The sequence below is a fragment of the Nicotiana tabacum genome, chromosome 11 (assembly GCF_000715075.1).
Source record: "Nicotiana tabacum cultivar K326 chromosome 11, ASM71507v2, whole genome shotgun sequence".
NCBI classification, from domain to species: Eukaryota; Viridiplantae; Streptophyta; class Magnoliopsida; order Solanales; family Solanaceae; genus Nicotiana; species Nicotiana tabacum.
The window spans coordinates 166,983,795-167,001,721 of NC_134090.1; the positions used below are offsets into that span (position 1 = coordinate 166,983,795).

The 17,927-nt window shown below is 33.0% G+C and overlaps 2 protein-coding genes across 5 annotated transcripts; one reads left to right on the forward strand and one right to left on the reverse strand.

Moving 5' to 3' along the window:
* Nucleotides 1–1,693: 1,693 nt before the first annotated feature.
* LOC107782340 (putative trehalose-phosphate phosphatase J) lies at nt 1,694–6,425 on the forward strand. 4 transcript variants are annotated; one of them, XM_075225697.1, is made up of 11 exons: nt 1,694–1,891; nt 2,407–2,655; nt 3,204–3,344; nt 3,789–3,860; nt 4,012–4,104; nt 4,346–4,402; nt 4,505–4,606; nt 5,035–5,182; nt 5,296–5,366; nt 5,769–5,861; nt 6,136–6,425. In XM_075225697.1, exons 2-11 carry the CDS (start codon nt 2,416–2,418, stop codon nt 6,241–6,243), a joined length of 1,125 nt encoding a protein of 374 aa, XP_075081798.1. In that variant the 5' UTR covers nt 1,694–1,891; nt 2,407–2,415; the 3' UTR covers nt 6,244–6,425. The 4 variants fall into 4 exon arrangements, with proteins under 4 accessions (XP_075081798.1, XP_075081799.1, XP_075081800.1 ...); XM_075225698.1 differs by having other exon boundaries at nt 2,411–2,655; XM_075225696.1 differs by lacking the exon at nt 1,694–1,891 and adding an exon at nt 1,914–2,270.
* A 9,339-nt stretch (nt 6,426–15,764) lies between these two features.
* Nucleotides 15,765–17,576, reverse strand: LOC107782342 (major pollen allergen Lol p 11). Its single transcript, XM_016603217.2, has 2 exons — nt 17,231–17,576; nt 15,765–16,228 (listed from the first exon to the last, which is right to left on the reverse strand). Exons 1-2 carry the CDS (start codon nt 17,382–17,384, stop codon nt 15,897–15,899), a joined length of 486 nt encoding a protein of 161 aa, XP_016458703.1. The 5' UTR covers nt 17,385–17,576; the 3' UTR covers nt 15,765–15,896.
* Nucleotides 17,577–17,927: the final 351 nt, after the last annotated feature.

Sequence of the window (17,927 nt, forward strand, 5' to 3'; positions counted from 1 at the left end):
ATATATAATTGGTGTGCATTCGATCCCGTTACACCTTGAAAGAAGAAATATATAAGAATACGCATTTTTTCAACATCTTAATTTGTCATATTTGTTTCACCAGTCAGTAATAAAATCACTTCTATATACAAAAAAATGTTATACATGAAAAGCAAATGTTACTTCACTCAAAAGGTTCCATGATGACTTGAGAACTTGCATCTCTTGTAACTTGGATTCAAATTAATCTTTTTGAATAATACTAAGGCATCTTTGAATTTGAATCCTGTGTTTTCAGTGGCTGATTTCACGGTTCGAACCCGTAACCTATAGGTTACACGAAGATAATTTTATCGTTACTTCGAGACTTCCCGTAAAAACGTAGCTAGAATAACAAAAGGGGAGATTGTGGGAATCATTTGCAGTATACAGTCAAGTCACAGTAACAGCATTGTAAAGCCAAATGCAGAGACCCTGAACGTAAAGACAAATTGTACTCTGTCCGAAGAATAATTGAACAATGGCCTAACTATATATGGTGTTTAGAATTTGCTCTCCTTTTTCTTCTTGTATTCTCTTAGATGAAATTAGAACAGTACTGTATCCCCTACCTATATAGTAGGCCAGATGGAAATGCCCTAAGGCATAGTTTTTTTAAGGCCGATGATGATTTCATGGACGCATTGACATCTGTATAAATGTTACTCCCTATGTCCCTCCCTGTCTATGTGGCGGAGCTCGAATTTTGAGAGTCAAACCTTTTAATTTAGACCGTAAATTTAGACACATAATTTCTAAGTTTTTTAAAATAAAATTTACTTGGAAACTACGTAAGAAGTACTATAAATTATAATAATTAACAATTTAAAATATTTAAAATGCATATATAATAATTATGGACAAAGAAAAATTCTTTTAACTCTCGGAATTCAAACTTTGTCATATTAATTGGGTCAGAGGGAGTAAGTCTTTGCACATGTCTTCATAAAATTTAAAAGGACGCTAAAGTAAAAAAAAAAAAAAAAAAAAAAAAAAAAAAGAATCCGTTAACTGCATTAGGAGTTGGTTATATTATCTAATGGATCATAAAAATAAAGGATAAATCATAGCCTTTCCCTAAGTTTGGTCATAGAAAATTGTATTCATAATTTTTTATAGTATCAATTATGAGTTTATGTTTTGTATACTGATATTATAACAAAAATATGCGTACCTGGGCTATTTCAAAATTCAATTCCTTATATTGTTATTCATTTTGGAAAGGAAGACTGTTTGTTTTTCAATAAAATCAGTTTGTACTTATGCAAAAATCTGCCTGTTCTAGTCTGCTCCAGTGTCCTGGTACAAATATAATTACTGATGTGGCATTACACCTCGTCAGAGAGATATTAAGTTTTTTCCGACGTGGCATAGAATCTTCCACGTAGGATCCAAGCAGGAATAGTCTGTTATGGGCGACGGCGAAGACAGCGGAGAGACAAGAGACTGGACCAGTTGCCACTTTGGTTTGGTGGGACCACTTAACCATTAGAAGTGGGACCCTCTCCTAGATATTAAGCCGTGGGTCACAGCCAATCCAAACCCTACTGCGGGGCCCAGTACTTTATTGTGCGGTTGTGGCCAAATGTGGGGTCCATTAAAAGGTGCGTTGCCTTGTGCACTAGTGTCTATATATAACTGTATAAAATAATCAATCCAACCCAAATTACACACACTCTCTCAACTCTTTGTTTTTCTGGGCACTAGAAGAGTGATCTTTATTTTGGTTGCTCTTTTAATTTTGGATTAAACCATTTTCCTTCAACTCTCATTTTACTACCATTCTTGTTCAAGAATCAAGATTGCTCTGTTCCGCTCCTGCATCTGTGCTTCAAGATCTTATAATACTGATACTAAAACCTAACAAATTTAGGTAAAATATTGATTCTTTTCTTGGTGTTCTAAGGGCCTTGATAGGAGGGTGCGTAAGTCGAGCATAGCCGAGCGTTTTTCTACTTCGTATTGGGTGTAAGGCTAGTCTAATAGTGTTCGGCTAGTGGTTCAAATTGTGGTCATACTATTTCTCCGTTTTCATACTATTGTAGATTGTTACTACTGGTTATTGTTATTATTTTTTCCATCTATTTTTTGGTTCTTACGGTATTATCTTTTTGGCCTTTGTTACTGTTATTGATCTATTGTCTCTTTTCGTCTTCTTGAGCTGAGGGTATATTGAAAACAACCTCTCTACTCCTCCGAGGTAGGGGTAAGGACTGCGTATACATTATCCTTCCCAAACCTCAATTATGGAAGTTAAGTGGATTGTTGTTGTTGTTGTTGTTTCTTGGTTTTCTGAGATGGGTTTTGTGAATTTTGGACTCTGTGCAGAAATAATAGACCTTTTATTCATTGAGACATTGACTATAGTGTGTGTGTTTTTCTATCTAGGTAGTTAAAATGACCAAACAGAATGTGGTGGATTCGGATGCTAAAGCGGGTGTCAACACCGCCACGTTCACGGCGGCGGTGCAGAAGCCACCACCGGCGCCGGGAAGTTGCATCAACATTTCAAGAAAGACGCTAGTTGAAATAAATAGTGGTCCAAGAATCAACAATAATTGGGTTGATTCAATGAGAGCTTCATCTCCAACTCATCACAAGTACACTTCTCTTTCTGAAGACAATACTTCTTGGATGGTGAGTTCAATCTTAACAACCTTACTCGCACCAATAATAAGAGGGGAAAAACAAGAAGAAAAGAATAAAAGCTGAAAATTTCCTCATTATTAATCCTTCTTGCATGGAGCCTGCACGTAATAACGAATAATTAGAACTTTTGAAACTTGTGATTTTTAATATTTGTATAGCTATAAACTTTTGGAATTTGTAATCTTAGACATGCAAGGTAAGGCTGCATACAATAGACTCTTATGGTCCGTCCCTTTTCCGGATCCTGAGCATAACAGGAACTTAGTGCACCGAGCTGCCCTTTAATCTTAGGCACGTCGTAACTCATAAAGTTTGTGTGATTATGAAAGTTTGTCACGGTAAAAATGAAAAGTTTAAAGTTAAATTATTTTTATAGGTAGAAATATGTTATTTTTCAAAACGAGCTAATAAGAAAATAGTGTCACACAGATAATATATTTATTTTTTTGTATAGTTACATAATAGATGACACTATCTGAGATCGGGAACAAAAAAGGAAGATGAAAATAAATTCTTATGTTGATTAAATGAAACAGGTGCACCATCCATCAGCACTGAACATGTTTGAGCAGATAATCGGTGCTTCTAAAGGAAAGAAAATGGTGATGTTTTTAGACTATGATGGCACCCTTTCCCCCATTGTTGATGACCCTGATCAAGCTTTCATGTCTGATGCTGTAAGTCTTTTCATTTAAGGAGAGAATTTATTCTCTGAATATATATATATATATATATATATATATATATATATATATATATGTCCTTAGAAAACATTTTGCTATGCCCGGGTCCGGGGAAGGGCTGAACCACAAGGGTCTATCATACACAACCTTACCCTACATTTCTGCAAGAGGTTGTTTCCACGGCTTGAACCCGTGAGCTCCTAGTCACATGCCAATTTAACCCTATATACACCTTTTTTTATATCATCAGTGCAATTTAGCCTATAGAAGATTGGTTGATGTTTGTTCTGGATTATCTGTCAATCTTATTAAATATAGTTTTTTGTAATTAACTTAATTTTACCTAATTTAACTGTGAAAATTCACACTGTCAGTACTACTATTTAATAGTTTTACTTTTTATTCCAACTTCCTCAACCCTTTCTTTCTATGTATCAGATGAGAGGAACAGTGAGAAAGCTTGCTAGATATTTCCCTACTGCTATAGTTAGTGGGAGGTGTAGAGACAAGGTACATCCATTTTTCTTTCTGTCTTCTTCTTAACTCCTTTTAAGTTTTTTTGCTTTTCCAAGATTTCTTCTTTTTCTGTTTTTTTTTTTTTTTTGAGTTTTATAAACTGATTTTTATTTATTTTATCTTTTTTGGATTTGCATAATTATAGGTATATAGTTTTGTACAATTGGCAGAGTTGTACTATGCTGGAAGCCATGGCATGGATATAGAAGGTCCTTCAAAAGGTTCCAAATACAAGAAAGTAAATGAACTGGAGTTTATATTCTTTTCCTTTTCTCTTTTTATTAAATGATCTAACTTTATACAATGAATAAAACTTTATAGTATCAACGTATTTTAATGCACGGTAACATATTAATCGTCTTATTTGTTCAGGTTATTAATCTCACTTATAATAAGCGATTTGTTATTTTTTACGTTGTCAATGCATGTTAAGCTCTTGTTGACATTACAATTTCTATTCTTGAAAATTGAAATTCTAGGAAGCTCAAGCTGTTCTTTTCCAACCAGCAAGTGATTTTCTCCCCATGATTGATGAGGTAATTATCCATCATATTCATAAATAACTTATAAAGTAAATTACAGTTGACAAAAAAAAAATACAATGTTTATTTGATATTTTACTTATATGAAAATTACAGGTTTACAAAGAATTGTTGGATAAAACAAAGTGTATTGAAGGTGTTAGAGTGGAGAATAACAAGTTTTGTGTCTCTGTCCATTTCCGCTGTGTTGATGAAAAGGTATGTAAAACTTCCACATACTTTTTCCACATAAAATAATATGACATACTTTTTCTTTTAGTTTGTTAAAAAAAGATATTTTTTTATTCAAAAATAATTACCTTTAAACTTATCATTATATTTTTAATGATATGATTTTATAGTTATAAAAATATTTATGACATATTTTAGAACATTTAATTTAAAAGACATTCTTTTCGTTTAAAACTCCGACCAGTCAAATACTATCACATAAAATGGACGGAAGGAACATTATATATTATCCATATTCATGACCCATTTGAAAGTAAAAATAAAAGAAGAAAAAAGTAGTCTTTTTAGGTTAGACAAAGCATATGTTAAAAGCAAAAATAATGTTAAGGTATTTTATTAAAGACTCCCAACTTTAAAAAAGTTTAAAAAAATATCTGATTTTATATATGTTACAGGAATGGGGTGAACTAGCACAACATGTAAGGTCAGTGCTAAAAGAATATCCCAAGCTTCGATTAAGCCAAGGGAGAAAAGTATTAGAGATTCGTCCAATTATTAAATGGGACAAAGGAAAAGCTCTTGAATTTTTGCTTGACTCCCTTGGTAAGTATTTATTTTTCAAATAATAACTATTTTATTTTTTATTATCACCAATGTAAAATATTGAAAATTCAACTATTTAATGCTAATTTTGAGAATGAATCTTTTTTCAACAGGGTACGCTAATTGTACTAATGTCTTTCCTGTATATATTGGAGATGATCGAACTGATGAAGATGCTTTCAAGGTTTCCTATGTTCTTTTTTTTTTAATTTATAAAAATACAGTGTATTTTATTTTCTAGGTTATGATACTACTTATTTTGAATTATTACTTGCAAATCATCTTTTAAGTGACTTGATAGCGTAAAAATTACTCCCTCTATTTTACTGTATGTGGTAAAATTTGAATAAACACGAAACTTAAGAAAGAAATACTACTAAAATTTGTGGCCTAAAACAAGTCATAGATATTTATGTGGCTATAATCATCTTATTAAGGGTAAAAAAAATGAAAAATTTATAGTTAAATTATTTTTAAAGTTAGAAAGTTGTGGATAAAGTGAAACAGAAAGAGTATTTTATACTGTCAATATATAAAAGTTAAACACTATTTTTATTACTAATTATATGATTATCTGTTGTGATAGGTATTAAGAGAAAGAGGGCAAGGTTTTGGCATTCTTGTCTCCAAAACTCCAAAAGACACATACGCATCCTATTCTTTACAAGAACCATCCGAGGTTAGAATCTTATACTTAATATATTAAGTTTCTAGTCTTGTGTGTTTTGATATTTTTTGGTTGATATAGTAAAGTGCTGTTATAGAGAATATATATTATAACATAATATAAAACATGACTCCAAAGAAAATTTGATTGTTATAGTGAAGTGTTATTATAGAAGATCACTGTTAATTATAGAAAGATCACACAAAGTATTATTTTCTCACTTATTTCCATTTTGTTGTGTTTATGTTGTAGAACTTTATTAATTTTTTTAAAATTTCTTTGGCAGGTTATGATTTTTCTACGACGGTTAGTAGAGAGGAAAAAGTTGTGTTTAAGGAGACAGTCTAAGATTCAAAAACAAATTGAGGAGATAAAAGCATCTCAAAAGAACTAATAATTGTCCAAGTAGTGCACATAATATGCCCTTTTTGTGCTTATAAATTAACTAAAAAAGTTAGAAGAAGAAAAATAGATGGGATAGAAAAGAGGTGTCTTTTCTCATTAGCTTTAAGGTATTGTACATCTTTGTAACTAGCTTTTGTATCTTGGCTAAATGCATATAAAGGAAATTCGCCATAATGTTTTGCGTCATATTTTGGTTCTGGCTTGTCTCATGAGCAGAACTTCAAATTTTTTCCAAGTGATTGATAGAAAGTTGTTATTGTCTAAGAGGACGATCAACATATTTGAACTGCTTTTTATTTATATGGATATAGATATACGCACTGATAATATAGAAAAAGATATACTAATGAAGTGTGGCCTGTAGAGCACACGTAATTAAAGCACAGCCGAGTTACTCGTGCAGCGGATCTCTTTCTATCTATAAGAATGAAATGACACCTCAACTTGATTTGAGACCAAAACTCCTTACAACTCGCACTATTAGTGGCCCCACTTGGAGACTTGGGATTTCACCAACAAATGTGAAAATTGCTTAAAGCCAGCCAATCAAAGATAATCAACTAGCTTAGTTCTGAAGGAGTAAGTTCATAATAGGGGATACTCTAGCCCTCACTTGAACACGATAATACAAATATTAACTTTCATATGTAACTTTGGTAAACCTTTTTCTACTTTGTAAAAGCTAAAGCAAAGCAAAGAAAAAGACTTATTGACAATATGAACTGCAACTATCTTTATATAAGATTCCCCCAAGTGTGGAAATTATATGTAACCATGATCTATAGAAAGATATCTTTACGCACATAAGAAAACAAGAAACATATTCTAATTAACTAGTCTAACATCTATTAATTTGCTAATGTTAGTAAGCAGAAAATATAAAATAGTTATTTTAAAACAAGCTATGTCTGAGGAAGCATAGACCATTGCTCTGGTAGAGAATTCAACTGGTTGAAGTATAAATCTTTGTAAATATTAAAATTTATTCAGCCTAGCATGCTTATATTAGAGGAATCAAATAAATAAGGCGGGTTGCAGTAGGTTGATAGCCAACATAAAACTAATCAATTTATGATGAATCATTATTAATTAATACAATACAAATATGTTAAGACGTGCCCATTTAGGCACATGTTATAATGTGTTGGTTAATGACAACATCCTGCCTATGGCAAGGCGTACGAAGGAACTGGGGTGGCCGAGTCGGAGTCATAGTAGAACATGGCACTTGCTTGGTGGGTTTGGTTAAAAATAAAGTTGCACCCTTCCTATCAGCTATAACTTTTTGCATGATGATATGCACTTGATCCTAACAAGTGGTATCAGAGCTAAAGTCATTGATTCAATTCCCAAGAGCAACATGCAAGATGAGGCAGGTGTTGGGAGTGGGGATTGTTGGGTAATGCCAACATCCTGGTTATGGTAAGGCCTACGAGGGAGCTGGGGTGGCCCAGATCGGAGTCATGGTCGCACCTTGTGCTTGGTTGATGGGCTTAATTAAGAAATAAAATTACGCTTTTGCTATCAGATATAACCTTTGGCATGATGGTTAGTGCTTGACCCTAACTCAATGGCACTCGGGACTGTAACAAGCTTAAAATGAAATGACATCCACACAGTAAAGATTCACAAAAATTAACCTCAATTTGATTGGGATAAAGGCATAGCGGTGGACCGATGTAAACAATAAAATATTTTTCTTCTTTCTTGGTTAGGTTTGTGAAAGGGAAACCCACCACAGGAATGTATGGAACCTGTGCTTTACCTGAAGAATTGGTATCCACGTAAAAGGGAGTAGTCTTTTGATTTATTTATTTTTTATGTGAAGAAAACTCATGAACTTATGAACGAAGGACACTGTAATTCAGAAGCGAAGCCAGAATTTCAACTTTATGGGTTTTGGATTTTAAAACGATAATTTTTAATTCAAATAACTGGATTCTAAATGAAATATTTGTACATACTTAATGAAATTTTTAACATAAATATATTGTTTAAGCGAAAATTACTAAGTTCGACCGAACCCGTACTTAGGCTTATAGCTCCACCCTTGCTATAACATGCTTCCAAAGTTTTAAGAACCTAGGTTCTTTTGGACGTGGAAAGATGAGTCCACTTGATACATATTCACCACCCATAATTGAAAGAGACTGAAATCTTTTTAAGCTTCAATTATTGGTAGAATAGGTGCCTTATTTTTAAAAAGGTAAAAGATGCCATTTTGAGATCCTAAATTCTAGTCAAATTGTGAACTTACCATGTCCATTCACATAATGCATGTGCACCCTACCGTACAATCTTTGAGTCATTTTTGTCTCGACTAAATCCAATACTCTCCAACCATTGCTTAATCAAGACAAAGATCTTTATAGAGATGCATGTGAACTCTAGGGAACATAAACAACGTAATAGTACAACATCTGATGGCTCTTAAGAATTCTTTTTTGGTTCGACAAATCATGCAATATCCATTTGTTCACTGTGGATAACAAAGAAAACTTTATCTCTTTGGTAATTTAACAATAGAGAAACTGAAAAAACATTCTATGATAGAAGAAAGTCCCATCTCACTTACCCCCTAAACATAAGATACATTGCCTGGGAGCTCGGACAAAGAGATACAAGAAGCACTCTCTCGAGGGATTGATACTCCTTTAAAATAAAATTGAAGAAAAGTCTTGGTGGGAGTTTGTTGTCATGTAATGAGGAGGTCATCATTTTAAATTGCAGAAATAGTCTCTTGTAGAAATATAAAAATAAAACTATGTATTATAAATTTATTGTAGTCTGGCCTTTTACGAAACTCATGATCTCTAGTAGAAACACAAGATAAAACTAAGTACTCCTTCCGTTAAAATTTATCTGATATATTTTTCTTATTAGTTCGTTCAAAAAAGAAATCTTTATAGTTATACAGGTGTTATGAGCCCACAAAGTTTCTTTTACCATTTAAGATTTTAAGACCATAAATTTTAAAAATTTCTTAAACTTCATACTGAATCAAACTAGGTACAATTACATAAATTAAAATGGAATGAATATTGTTAATTCAATTAGGTTCGATCCTTTACCGACCCTTGTCGGTAGCAGCAGACTCTTTGTGCACCAATCTGCGTTTATCAGTATGCCTATGGACTAACAACTTGTTTGAATGGTTGTTACCTATTGTATTGTATTGTATTGTATTGTATTGTATTGTATTGTTACTTTAAATACAATATTTGTTTTAATTGTAACTTAAATTTTATTGTATTATATTTTTAAATTTGCCGTTATGTAATGATGAAATATTTTATTTTATGTAACGATCGATTTGGTGCGGTCACATCGATACTTTTCTTTTTTATCTTTAATAATTATATTTTACCTTTTACCCTATCTTTTTTATAATAATATATCTCACATTATACTATTTTTAATAATATTCTAAGCTTATCCTTCAAATTGTAGTTGTGTAACATTATAAAATAACCGAAAACAATACAATTTATCCAAACACTATAAATATTAAAATAATAGAATATAATATAATAATATTATACTATATCATACATAACAACCATCCAAACAAGCTGTAGGGTGGAAAAGGAGGGTGTTGGGGTTGGTTGGGTGGAGGGGAAATGAAAAGATAGGGTATAGCCTATAGAAACACTTTTTGGCATTTGTAGTGTTTGGATAAAATAAAAAAATGTTTTTAAGCACTTATTTTTAAGCTAAAATAACAAAAGTAAGCCAAAAGCCAAGAATTAAAATTCCTAACTTGTGGCTTTTGGCTTAAAAATCACTTACAATAAGCCCATTCAAACGGTTTCATTGCTTAGTTTAGAGGTCTAAGGAAGTGGAGAATGGTCTTGTAGATAACGTGTCAAGATGAGGCAGAAAAATACAAAAGATCCAAAGGATTACCATTGGTTGCTTACCGCATATTTTGGGATCTATAATCTATTGAAGGTAATATAACAGGATCTTTTTGGCTTTTTTTTTTTTTTTTTTTTTTTTTTTTGCATTCTTATACATGTACCTGTCTGTAAATGTGAAACTATAATAAGAAAATATTAAATGGGGACAGAATAGACCTAAGTCATATGAAACGAAATCGTCTGGAAAGACCTACAAATTCTTAACAGATGACACATGCAAGCTTAACTAAAGACATAACACATAAAAAAAAAAAAAGATTCATATAGATGATATCCACTAGTTGAAAATATGTTTTTAGACTTGCAGGAAACTTCTAATAATAGTATGATTGATAATATAAGTTAAGCATCCCAACTTATCAGGACCGGATATAATTGTTGCATTCCCTCCCACACAGGGTTGGTGTAAATGAATCATCCTTTCAATGCCTCTTTACTTGAGTGCTCATAGATTTTTTATTCACATTTACTCGTAGTTGAAAGTGATTATAGATGATAGATTAAAATACATTATGTTCCAATAATTTATGACAGTTTTTACGATTAATTATACTGTAGCTCTTACTTTATCATGTTCAACGCATTTATTTTCGAAAGCAAATTATGTTAGAGTGTCGCTGAATTTCACCATTTATATAGTCAATGCATTCACTAACGCAACAAGTACATGGCACTAATGGTAACAGAAATTCAAACTCCAGTTTTGATAGTTGAATGTGGGGCTTTTTTGATAAAATTCACGTAAAAATTGTGCGGCGCCCTATTTGGTCGCCCCAATTTAACTTATACCTATTTTTTTAAAAAGTTTTAACTTGTACCCATTTTTTAAACAACTTCAGCCCCTTTCTCCTCCTCATTCTCTTCCTCAAAGTTATATCTGCCCTCAATCTGATAGGTCACTCCTTTCTGAAATCGCTGATTGTGAAAATATTCCAGTAATTGACATGGGTTGTGGAGATAGAAACTTTTTAGTTCATCACCAGGAGAACTATCTATCTCTATGAATACAGCTTGCATGTTGCCATAGATTTCAGAGTTGCTTGCTTTTCTTCTGATACTCTCTTTTTGCACTTTCAATCATCTTCTTCCTAATCAACTGGTTGGCAATACATGAAGTGTTTAGCGTTCAGCGTAGCAACACTAGAGGCAACATAATAAGTATTTTAACAGTCATCGATAAATTTAATCATATTTACCTGTTTCTTAAAAATAGCCAAACTTTTACATGCATAGAGGATTGTGGCAGGAAACCATTTGAAGGAGGCCATCCAATCAAACTAAATTGACATCGAATCATATGGAAAGTCAGTTAAAACTTCAACACTAAAAAGGCTGAAGTTCGCCAGTTACAGAGCTGAAGTTCGCCAGTTACAAACAAAAACTTCAGCTCTAGAGCTAGAGCTGAAGTTCGACAGTTACAAAACAAAAACTTTAGCTCTAGAGCTGAAGTTCGCCAGTTACAAAACAAAACTTTAGTTCTAGAGCTGAAGTTGGCCAGTTACAAAAACAAAAACTTCAGCAATTACAAATAAAAACTTCAGCAAATAGAGAACAAAACTTCAGCTACTATGCTTAAATTCAGCAATTACAAACAAAAACTTTAGCATATTTGGTTCAGCACACTTGCTACTTCAGTCCCGTCTACTAGAATGCTGAAGTTTGCGTGATTGCCTTTGCTACTTCAGCCCCATATGCTGAAGTTACGCAAAAAAGTGGGTACACTTGCAATTTATTTTGCAAAGCGGGCACAAGTTAAAACGTGAACCAAAAAAGCGGGTATAGATGCAAATGCCCCAAAATTCACATAGCAAAACTTACTTCGAGCCCATTAAAACTAGCCCACTTCATGGTATGATATACTACAGTTTTTATGGGTCGCCCTTAATCCAATTTGTAAAATACAACAAGTGGAGAGAAATTTTCAGAAATCACTATGTTTTAGTGGTTATTAGCTAGTTATAGCTATCATTTACTATATTACTTCCTATAGCTATGTTTTCAGTTTTTTAGAGTGTATTCGATGTATTTAAGCTACTGTATTCATGAATACAGTAGCATTTTTCGGTGTGAAACAAGGATTACAACTAGACAGATTATTGTATTCGACTGTATTCACGACGAGAAATAGGGCATTACAGCTGGACAGATTATTGTATTCGACTGTATTCACGATATGTATTTGTGATACAGTAACATAAAAGCGCAATTCATGGTCTATTCAGCTTTTTTTAAACGGAAAGTGAATCAATTAACATAATAGACTCCTAATATAACTCAACAAACACAATTATAAATCTGAATACATAAAATACATAAATTATATTAATATAAAAAATATATAAATACATTCATGGAATACAGCGAGACAGTGAATACAATGAAATATATGGAATACAGCGAGATACATTGAAATATAATTAAAAAAAGACAATGAATACAATGAAATACATGGAAATACATTGAAAATATATTAATAGAATCTTCAAGTTGCTCAGCCCCAAACTCCGTCGTCTTTGTTCAAGAAAGACCCTAATGTCGTCTCGTCGAGAGGGCCGCAATTCTGACTCGAAATGCCACTATTCCCGTTTCGATCAAGTGTATATCGTTAACCCATCTGCCGTCTTTTTCCTCTGTAGACGTGGCGACTCAGATAACACGTTAGGAACTCTACTACTAGTTTTATCTTTGCTTTTCTTCAACTTTTTTTGGCTCTGTAATGGAATCTCCGCTTGATTTTGAATTTTCTCGTTGTTCCGGTTTCTTCCTTTTTTTTCCAGCAAATATTTCGTCGATTTCTGCCCAGTTCGCCATAGCAGAAGTGGATGGAAGAGGAAGTAATATGTAAGGCGGCTTCTAGGGCAAAAATAACAACAGGAGGATTGTAAAAGTCGAAAATCTATCAACTTTGAAAATTTTGCGAGACAATGGAGACGAATCAGTGGAGAATCGTGGTTGTATTCATGGAGAAAGACTGACATTGAAAGAGAGGGTGGAGAAAAATTTGAAAAAATGAGAGAAAAAAATAATACAAAGCATAATTTACGGCTTAAGGGTAGGAAGTGACCGTAAATAGATATTTGACTATAAAAATTAAAAGGTAGCTGTGGAATATAATTTTTTAAAAGGGTATTTCTTTAAAATAAATAAGGTATCAACATTTGCTATATGAGGTAAAAATTCCATTCTTGATTGGGCAAGTTACATATTGAGAAATTTTCACAAACCACTATTGTTTAGTGATTATTAGCTAGTTGTAGCTACCATTTACTATATTACTTCCTATAACTATGTTTTTAGTTTTTTAGAGTATATTCGGTGTATTTAACTTATTATATTCATGAATACAGTAGCAAAACTCGGCGTGAAACAGGGAATTCCAGCTACACAATTATCGTATTCGACTGTATTCAAGATATGTATTTGTGAATACACTAACGTAAATAGCGCAATTGTGGTCTATTCATCTGTTTTTAAATGGAAAGTGAATCAATTAATATAATAGACTCCTAATATAACTCAATTACATCACCCATAATCTGTATTTGACGCGAAATATGCTGAATATTTTTCAACAGAGCAATCGTCGAATTCCCTAATCCTTCCTTTTTCTGTTGATATCGTTCGTGAGTGTTTCTGTTTTCAACCAATAAAATTCGAGATTCATCTATAGTGCAAAAACATATGAATACATACTGCATATACATTTGAATACATATATACATCTGAATACATAAATTATATTAATTAAAAAATATATAAATACATTCATGGAATATAACGAGATACATTGGAATACAATGAAAAAAAGATAATGAATACAATGAAATACATGGAAATACAGCGAGATACATTGAAATGCACTTATAAAAAAGGTAACAGAATTTTAAATTTGCTCAGCCCCAAACTCTGTCGTCTTTGTTCAAGAACAACCCTAATGTCGTCTCGTCGAAAGGGACACGATTCTGACTCGAAACGTCATTGTTCCTGTTTCGATCAAGAACCCAGTCCAAAGAGATCTAGGAAGCACAGTAGACCAGTCGAACTTTCCTCTTCTTTGTCTCCTCCGCTACTCAATTTACAACAAACAGTTATAGACCTCATTCTATTACAACTTCTTGGTATCCGGAATTGAGGAAACGGTGATTTTGTCTTGGCGTGAGAAGAAAGAGCGGAGATTCGCCGTTGATGGTGGTGGTGGCGGAGAAGCTTTCCAGGAGAAAGAACGATCGACAGAGGAACTGATGAGAGAGAATCCATGAGTTTTTATGGCTTTGAGAGAGAGGGGGTGGAGAAAAATCTAAAAGAATGAGAGAGAAAAATAATACAAAGCGTATTTTATGGCTTAAGGATAGGAGGTGACCATAAATAGATATTTGGCTATAAAAATCAAAAGGTAGTTCTGAAATATAATTTTTTAAAAGGGTATTTATTTAAAATAAATAAGGTATCAACCTTTGCTATAGGAGGTAAAAATTCCTTACATATTTAGCCAGTCAGCAAAAATAGTTACATATGCTAGCCAAAATATACAAAAGAATACATTTATTATGTATAACATATATATTTTTTATGTATATTATATATTAATATACAAAAATATATATTTTTCCGTTTATTATTTTTTGGGGACTACGTAGTTTTCCTTCTTGATTCTTTATATGAGCTGCCTATTATTGTCTATAAGTTCGGCAAGAATGTTCCGTAGTTAAGGCTATTATTTGTCCAAGTCCCTTATGTAGCCCATATATTCAAAGATTTCATGGGTTTTGAAAAATATAGTGATACGTATCGAGCTCTATCAAGTCCATTTTGGCATATAACCTAACCCTTCACCCCCTCCCCCCCCCCCCAAAAAAAATATACAGTGCTCCCAAAAATAATAGTTGGCAAAATGTATTTCTTATATATTAATGTCTGATATACATATTTTTATATATAATTAATGTATCTTTTTTGTATATTTAGCTAGAGGATGTAATTATTTTTGACCGGCCGAACAAATGTGTAAATATCAGATCCATATCAAAGTAAATTAATGACTCCATAAACTAGTTGACTGACCCCTGCAGATGTCAAAAACTCCACTGCAGAGGCCATAGTTGGACACCCTACATTATACAAACAAAAAGAACTACAGTTACAGACATTAAAAGTCCTAAAAACAGAAAGAAAAAACATGCTATACTAGAAAGTCAAGTGCTACAATTGGTATAGAGCTGCCCAATCAATCTCCACAGATAGATACTTCAGTGACATGAAGTTTTCAGATTCATTAAACAATGAGTCATCTGATTGTACAGGAGATGATAAAGCCTCCATCTTGATATTAGGAGAATCATTCTCACTACTTTCTGACTTCACTACTTTTGAACTTAGTAACTTAGCTAAAAGAACACATTATACTTCACACCCAGAAAAACAAGCACTATTCTGAGATTAGGTAATTTCCTTTCCATCTACTTAAGTATTGGCAGGCATCCAGCGAAATAATCGATATGCATACAAGCTGAGCCGAACATGCATCACATCATTATAAAAAGAAAAACAATGAACATATCAATACTTTAGCAAAGCGAGGCATTAATTATGTTAAAATTAATTCTTCACGCTAAAAGAACACATGACACTTAAATATCCAAAAAGACAAAACGTGAATACATATAAATATAGAGCAATGATATGGATAAACAAAGATTCAGCATAATAATATTGTCCAAACCATTCAAATTTGGTCCTCTGTCAACTGGTACTGCTGAAGAATCTGGTTGCAGCTAGCAAGAGGCTCATCGGAAAGGAACCCAATGGAGTTAGCAAAACGAGTGTTAGAAATCATGCCATTGTTACGAGTGAGGACGACACGAGCACGATCACGGCCAGCAGCTGGAGTTGCACACATTGGATCGGAGCTCCTGATGAGAACCACGTCGCAGACTTCATCACCGCGGTCACTGTACACAAGGATCTTGTATTCTCCTTTGGAGTTGGTTACACCTTCAATGGTGTATGATACATCGTTGGTGTCCCTCTTCTTGCACTCAATTCTAACCCTAGACCCTGCATTCATAGTGTAAACGTTCGAGTTTTTTAAAAGATTCTTGAATAATTTTTAAATGAGATGACCACGCAATTTTAACATATTACCAAAACAGGTACTGATCAATCCCCACACTTACTTTTGTTTATAAAAAATTTAAACAAGTGCGATAGACTTTTAAAGAAATGGAGTAACTAATTATTTAGTAAGTAAATGTATTTCAAAGCTAACATATTAAGCTAATCAATAAGATGGTTACACACTTCTAACATATATATAACTACAAGATATTGTGCAAATTATAAAGAAACACGCAAATCCTTGTGCGAAAGAACACTATATATGGATTTGGTGCAAATAAGTACTCTACTTCCTATAAAATTTTGCTCCAACATGTTAGAAAAACTAGTAGTTCTAAAACTAGAATAAGGTGAACACTTCAATCACTCTTTTCTTATACAATAACAATCCAGTATAATTTCACTAGTGGGAGTCTAGGGAGGATAGTGTGTACGCAGAACTTTACCCTTCCCTGGAGTAGAGAAATTGTTTCTGATAGAAATTCGGCTCCCTCCCTCCAAGAACTCCCCACTCTTTTCTTATAGTGGAACAGAAAATCTTGACTTGTTTAAGCTAAAAATAGACAAAATTATACATTGGATATGCAGAAATTCAACAAAAAGCAAGAGGGAGTTGGCCTATAGTTGGCCAATTGGACAGAATCACACAAAAGAAAGACACTCAAACAAATCTTGCACGGGAGACTGACGGATCACCCATCAAGGCGGATTCAAAATTTAAAGTTTATGAGTTTGTACAACGATCTCAATTTTAAAATATACATTAAATGACTAGGTTCACAATAGATATTTAGGGAATTTCTTAATATATACGTATATAGGATCTCAACAGAGTTCACGTAAATTGGCAACTGACATCTCCAACCAAGAGTTTGGCAGAACCAATATTTTGAGTATGCGAATAATAACTTAAAAAAAGGTAAAGGGGTTGGTATATATTACCGGCGAGATACTTGGAGGCAGAGGTCTCAAAGCCACAACGGCAAGTGTCACAGTAAACTTTGCCAACTACAAGGAAAGTGTCCATAAAATGTGCACTAGCAATAGAAGCAAAGACTAAAAAGCAAACAACAAACAAAGCTACCAACTTTGCCATGTTTTTTACAACTCAAACTTAACTATCTCTTCTTCAATTTCTGCAATTGGTAAACTTCACTCTGTTCAAGTTCTTTTAGCCTGCAAATAACAAAAGGAAAGTGAAAGTGATATAATGAAAAATTATGGGTTTGGTCTAAACCAAAAACCAAAACATGGTGGCCCAAAGTTGCTTTTACATTTTTTTGGTAGCGTAAATTAGTGACCGATAAATCGGTCCTTTAATTATTCAAAATTATGAAGCAGACCCTACACTCATTAAGATCAAAGTCAAAAGTAATTGGTAATCTTGGATTCTCTATCTTTATCTTTATCTCTCTCTCCCTACAAGTTACATGCTTTTCGTTTGTCTTTAATTAAAGCAGTATTTATTTTTCCCCTAGTCCGTTCATCAAAAGAGTTTTTGGTGAGAATAGAATGAGGGAAAGTTACACATGTGGCCACTCGACCAATATATTAACATTTGTTTTTGTGATGAACTAGATAATTATATATAAATACCAAAAATAGCTACATCATTATTTGGGAGCTCCCTATTGTTTCG

Bases quoted from the DNA above. Each gene is read 5' to 3' on its own strand.
- LOC107782342 (XM_016603217.2), bottom strand. From the start codon at position 17,384: ATGGCAAAGTTGGTAGCTTTGTTTGTTGTTTGCTTTTTAGTCTTTGCT. The intron at 16,229-17,230 runs GTAATATATACC...CTATGAATGCAG, and splicing joins TGCCTCCAAGTATCTCGCCG to GGTCTAGGGTTAGAATTGAG.
- LOC107782340 (XM_075225696.1), top strand. The intron at 4,105-4,345 runs GTAAATGAACTG...TTGAAATTCTAG, and splicing joins AAGGTTCCAAATACAAGAAA to GAAGCTCAAGCTGTTCTTTT. The intron at 5,183-5,295 runs GTAAGTATTTAT...TTTTTTCAACAG, and splicing joins ATTTTTGCTTGACTCCCTTG to GGTACGCTAATTGTACTAAT.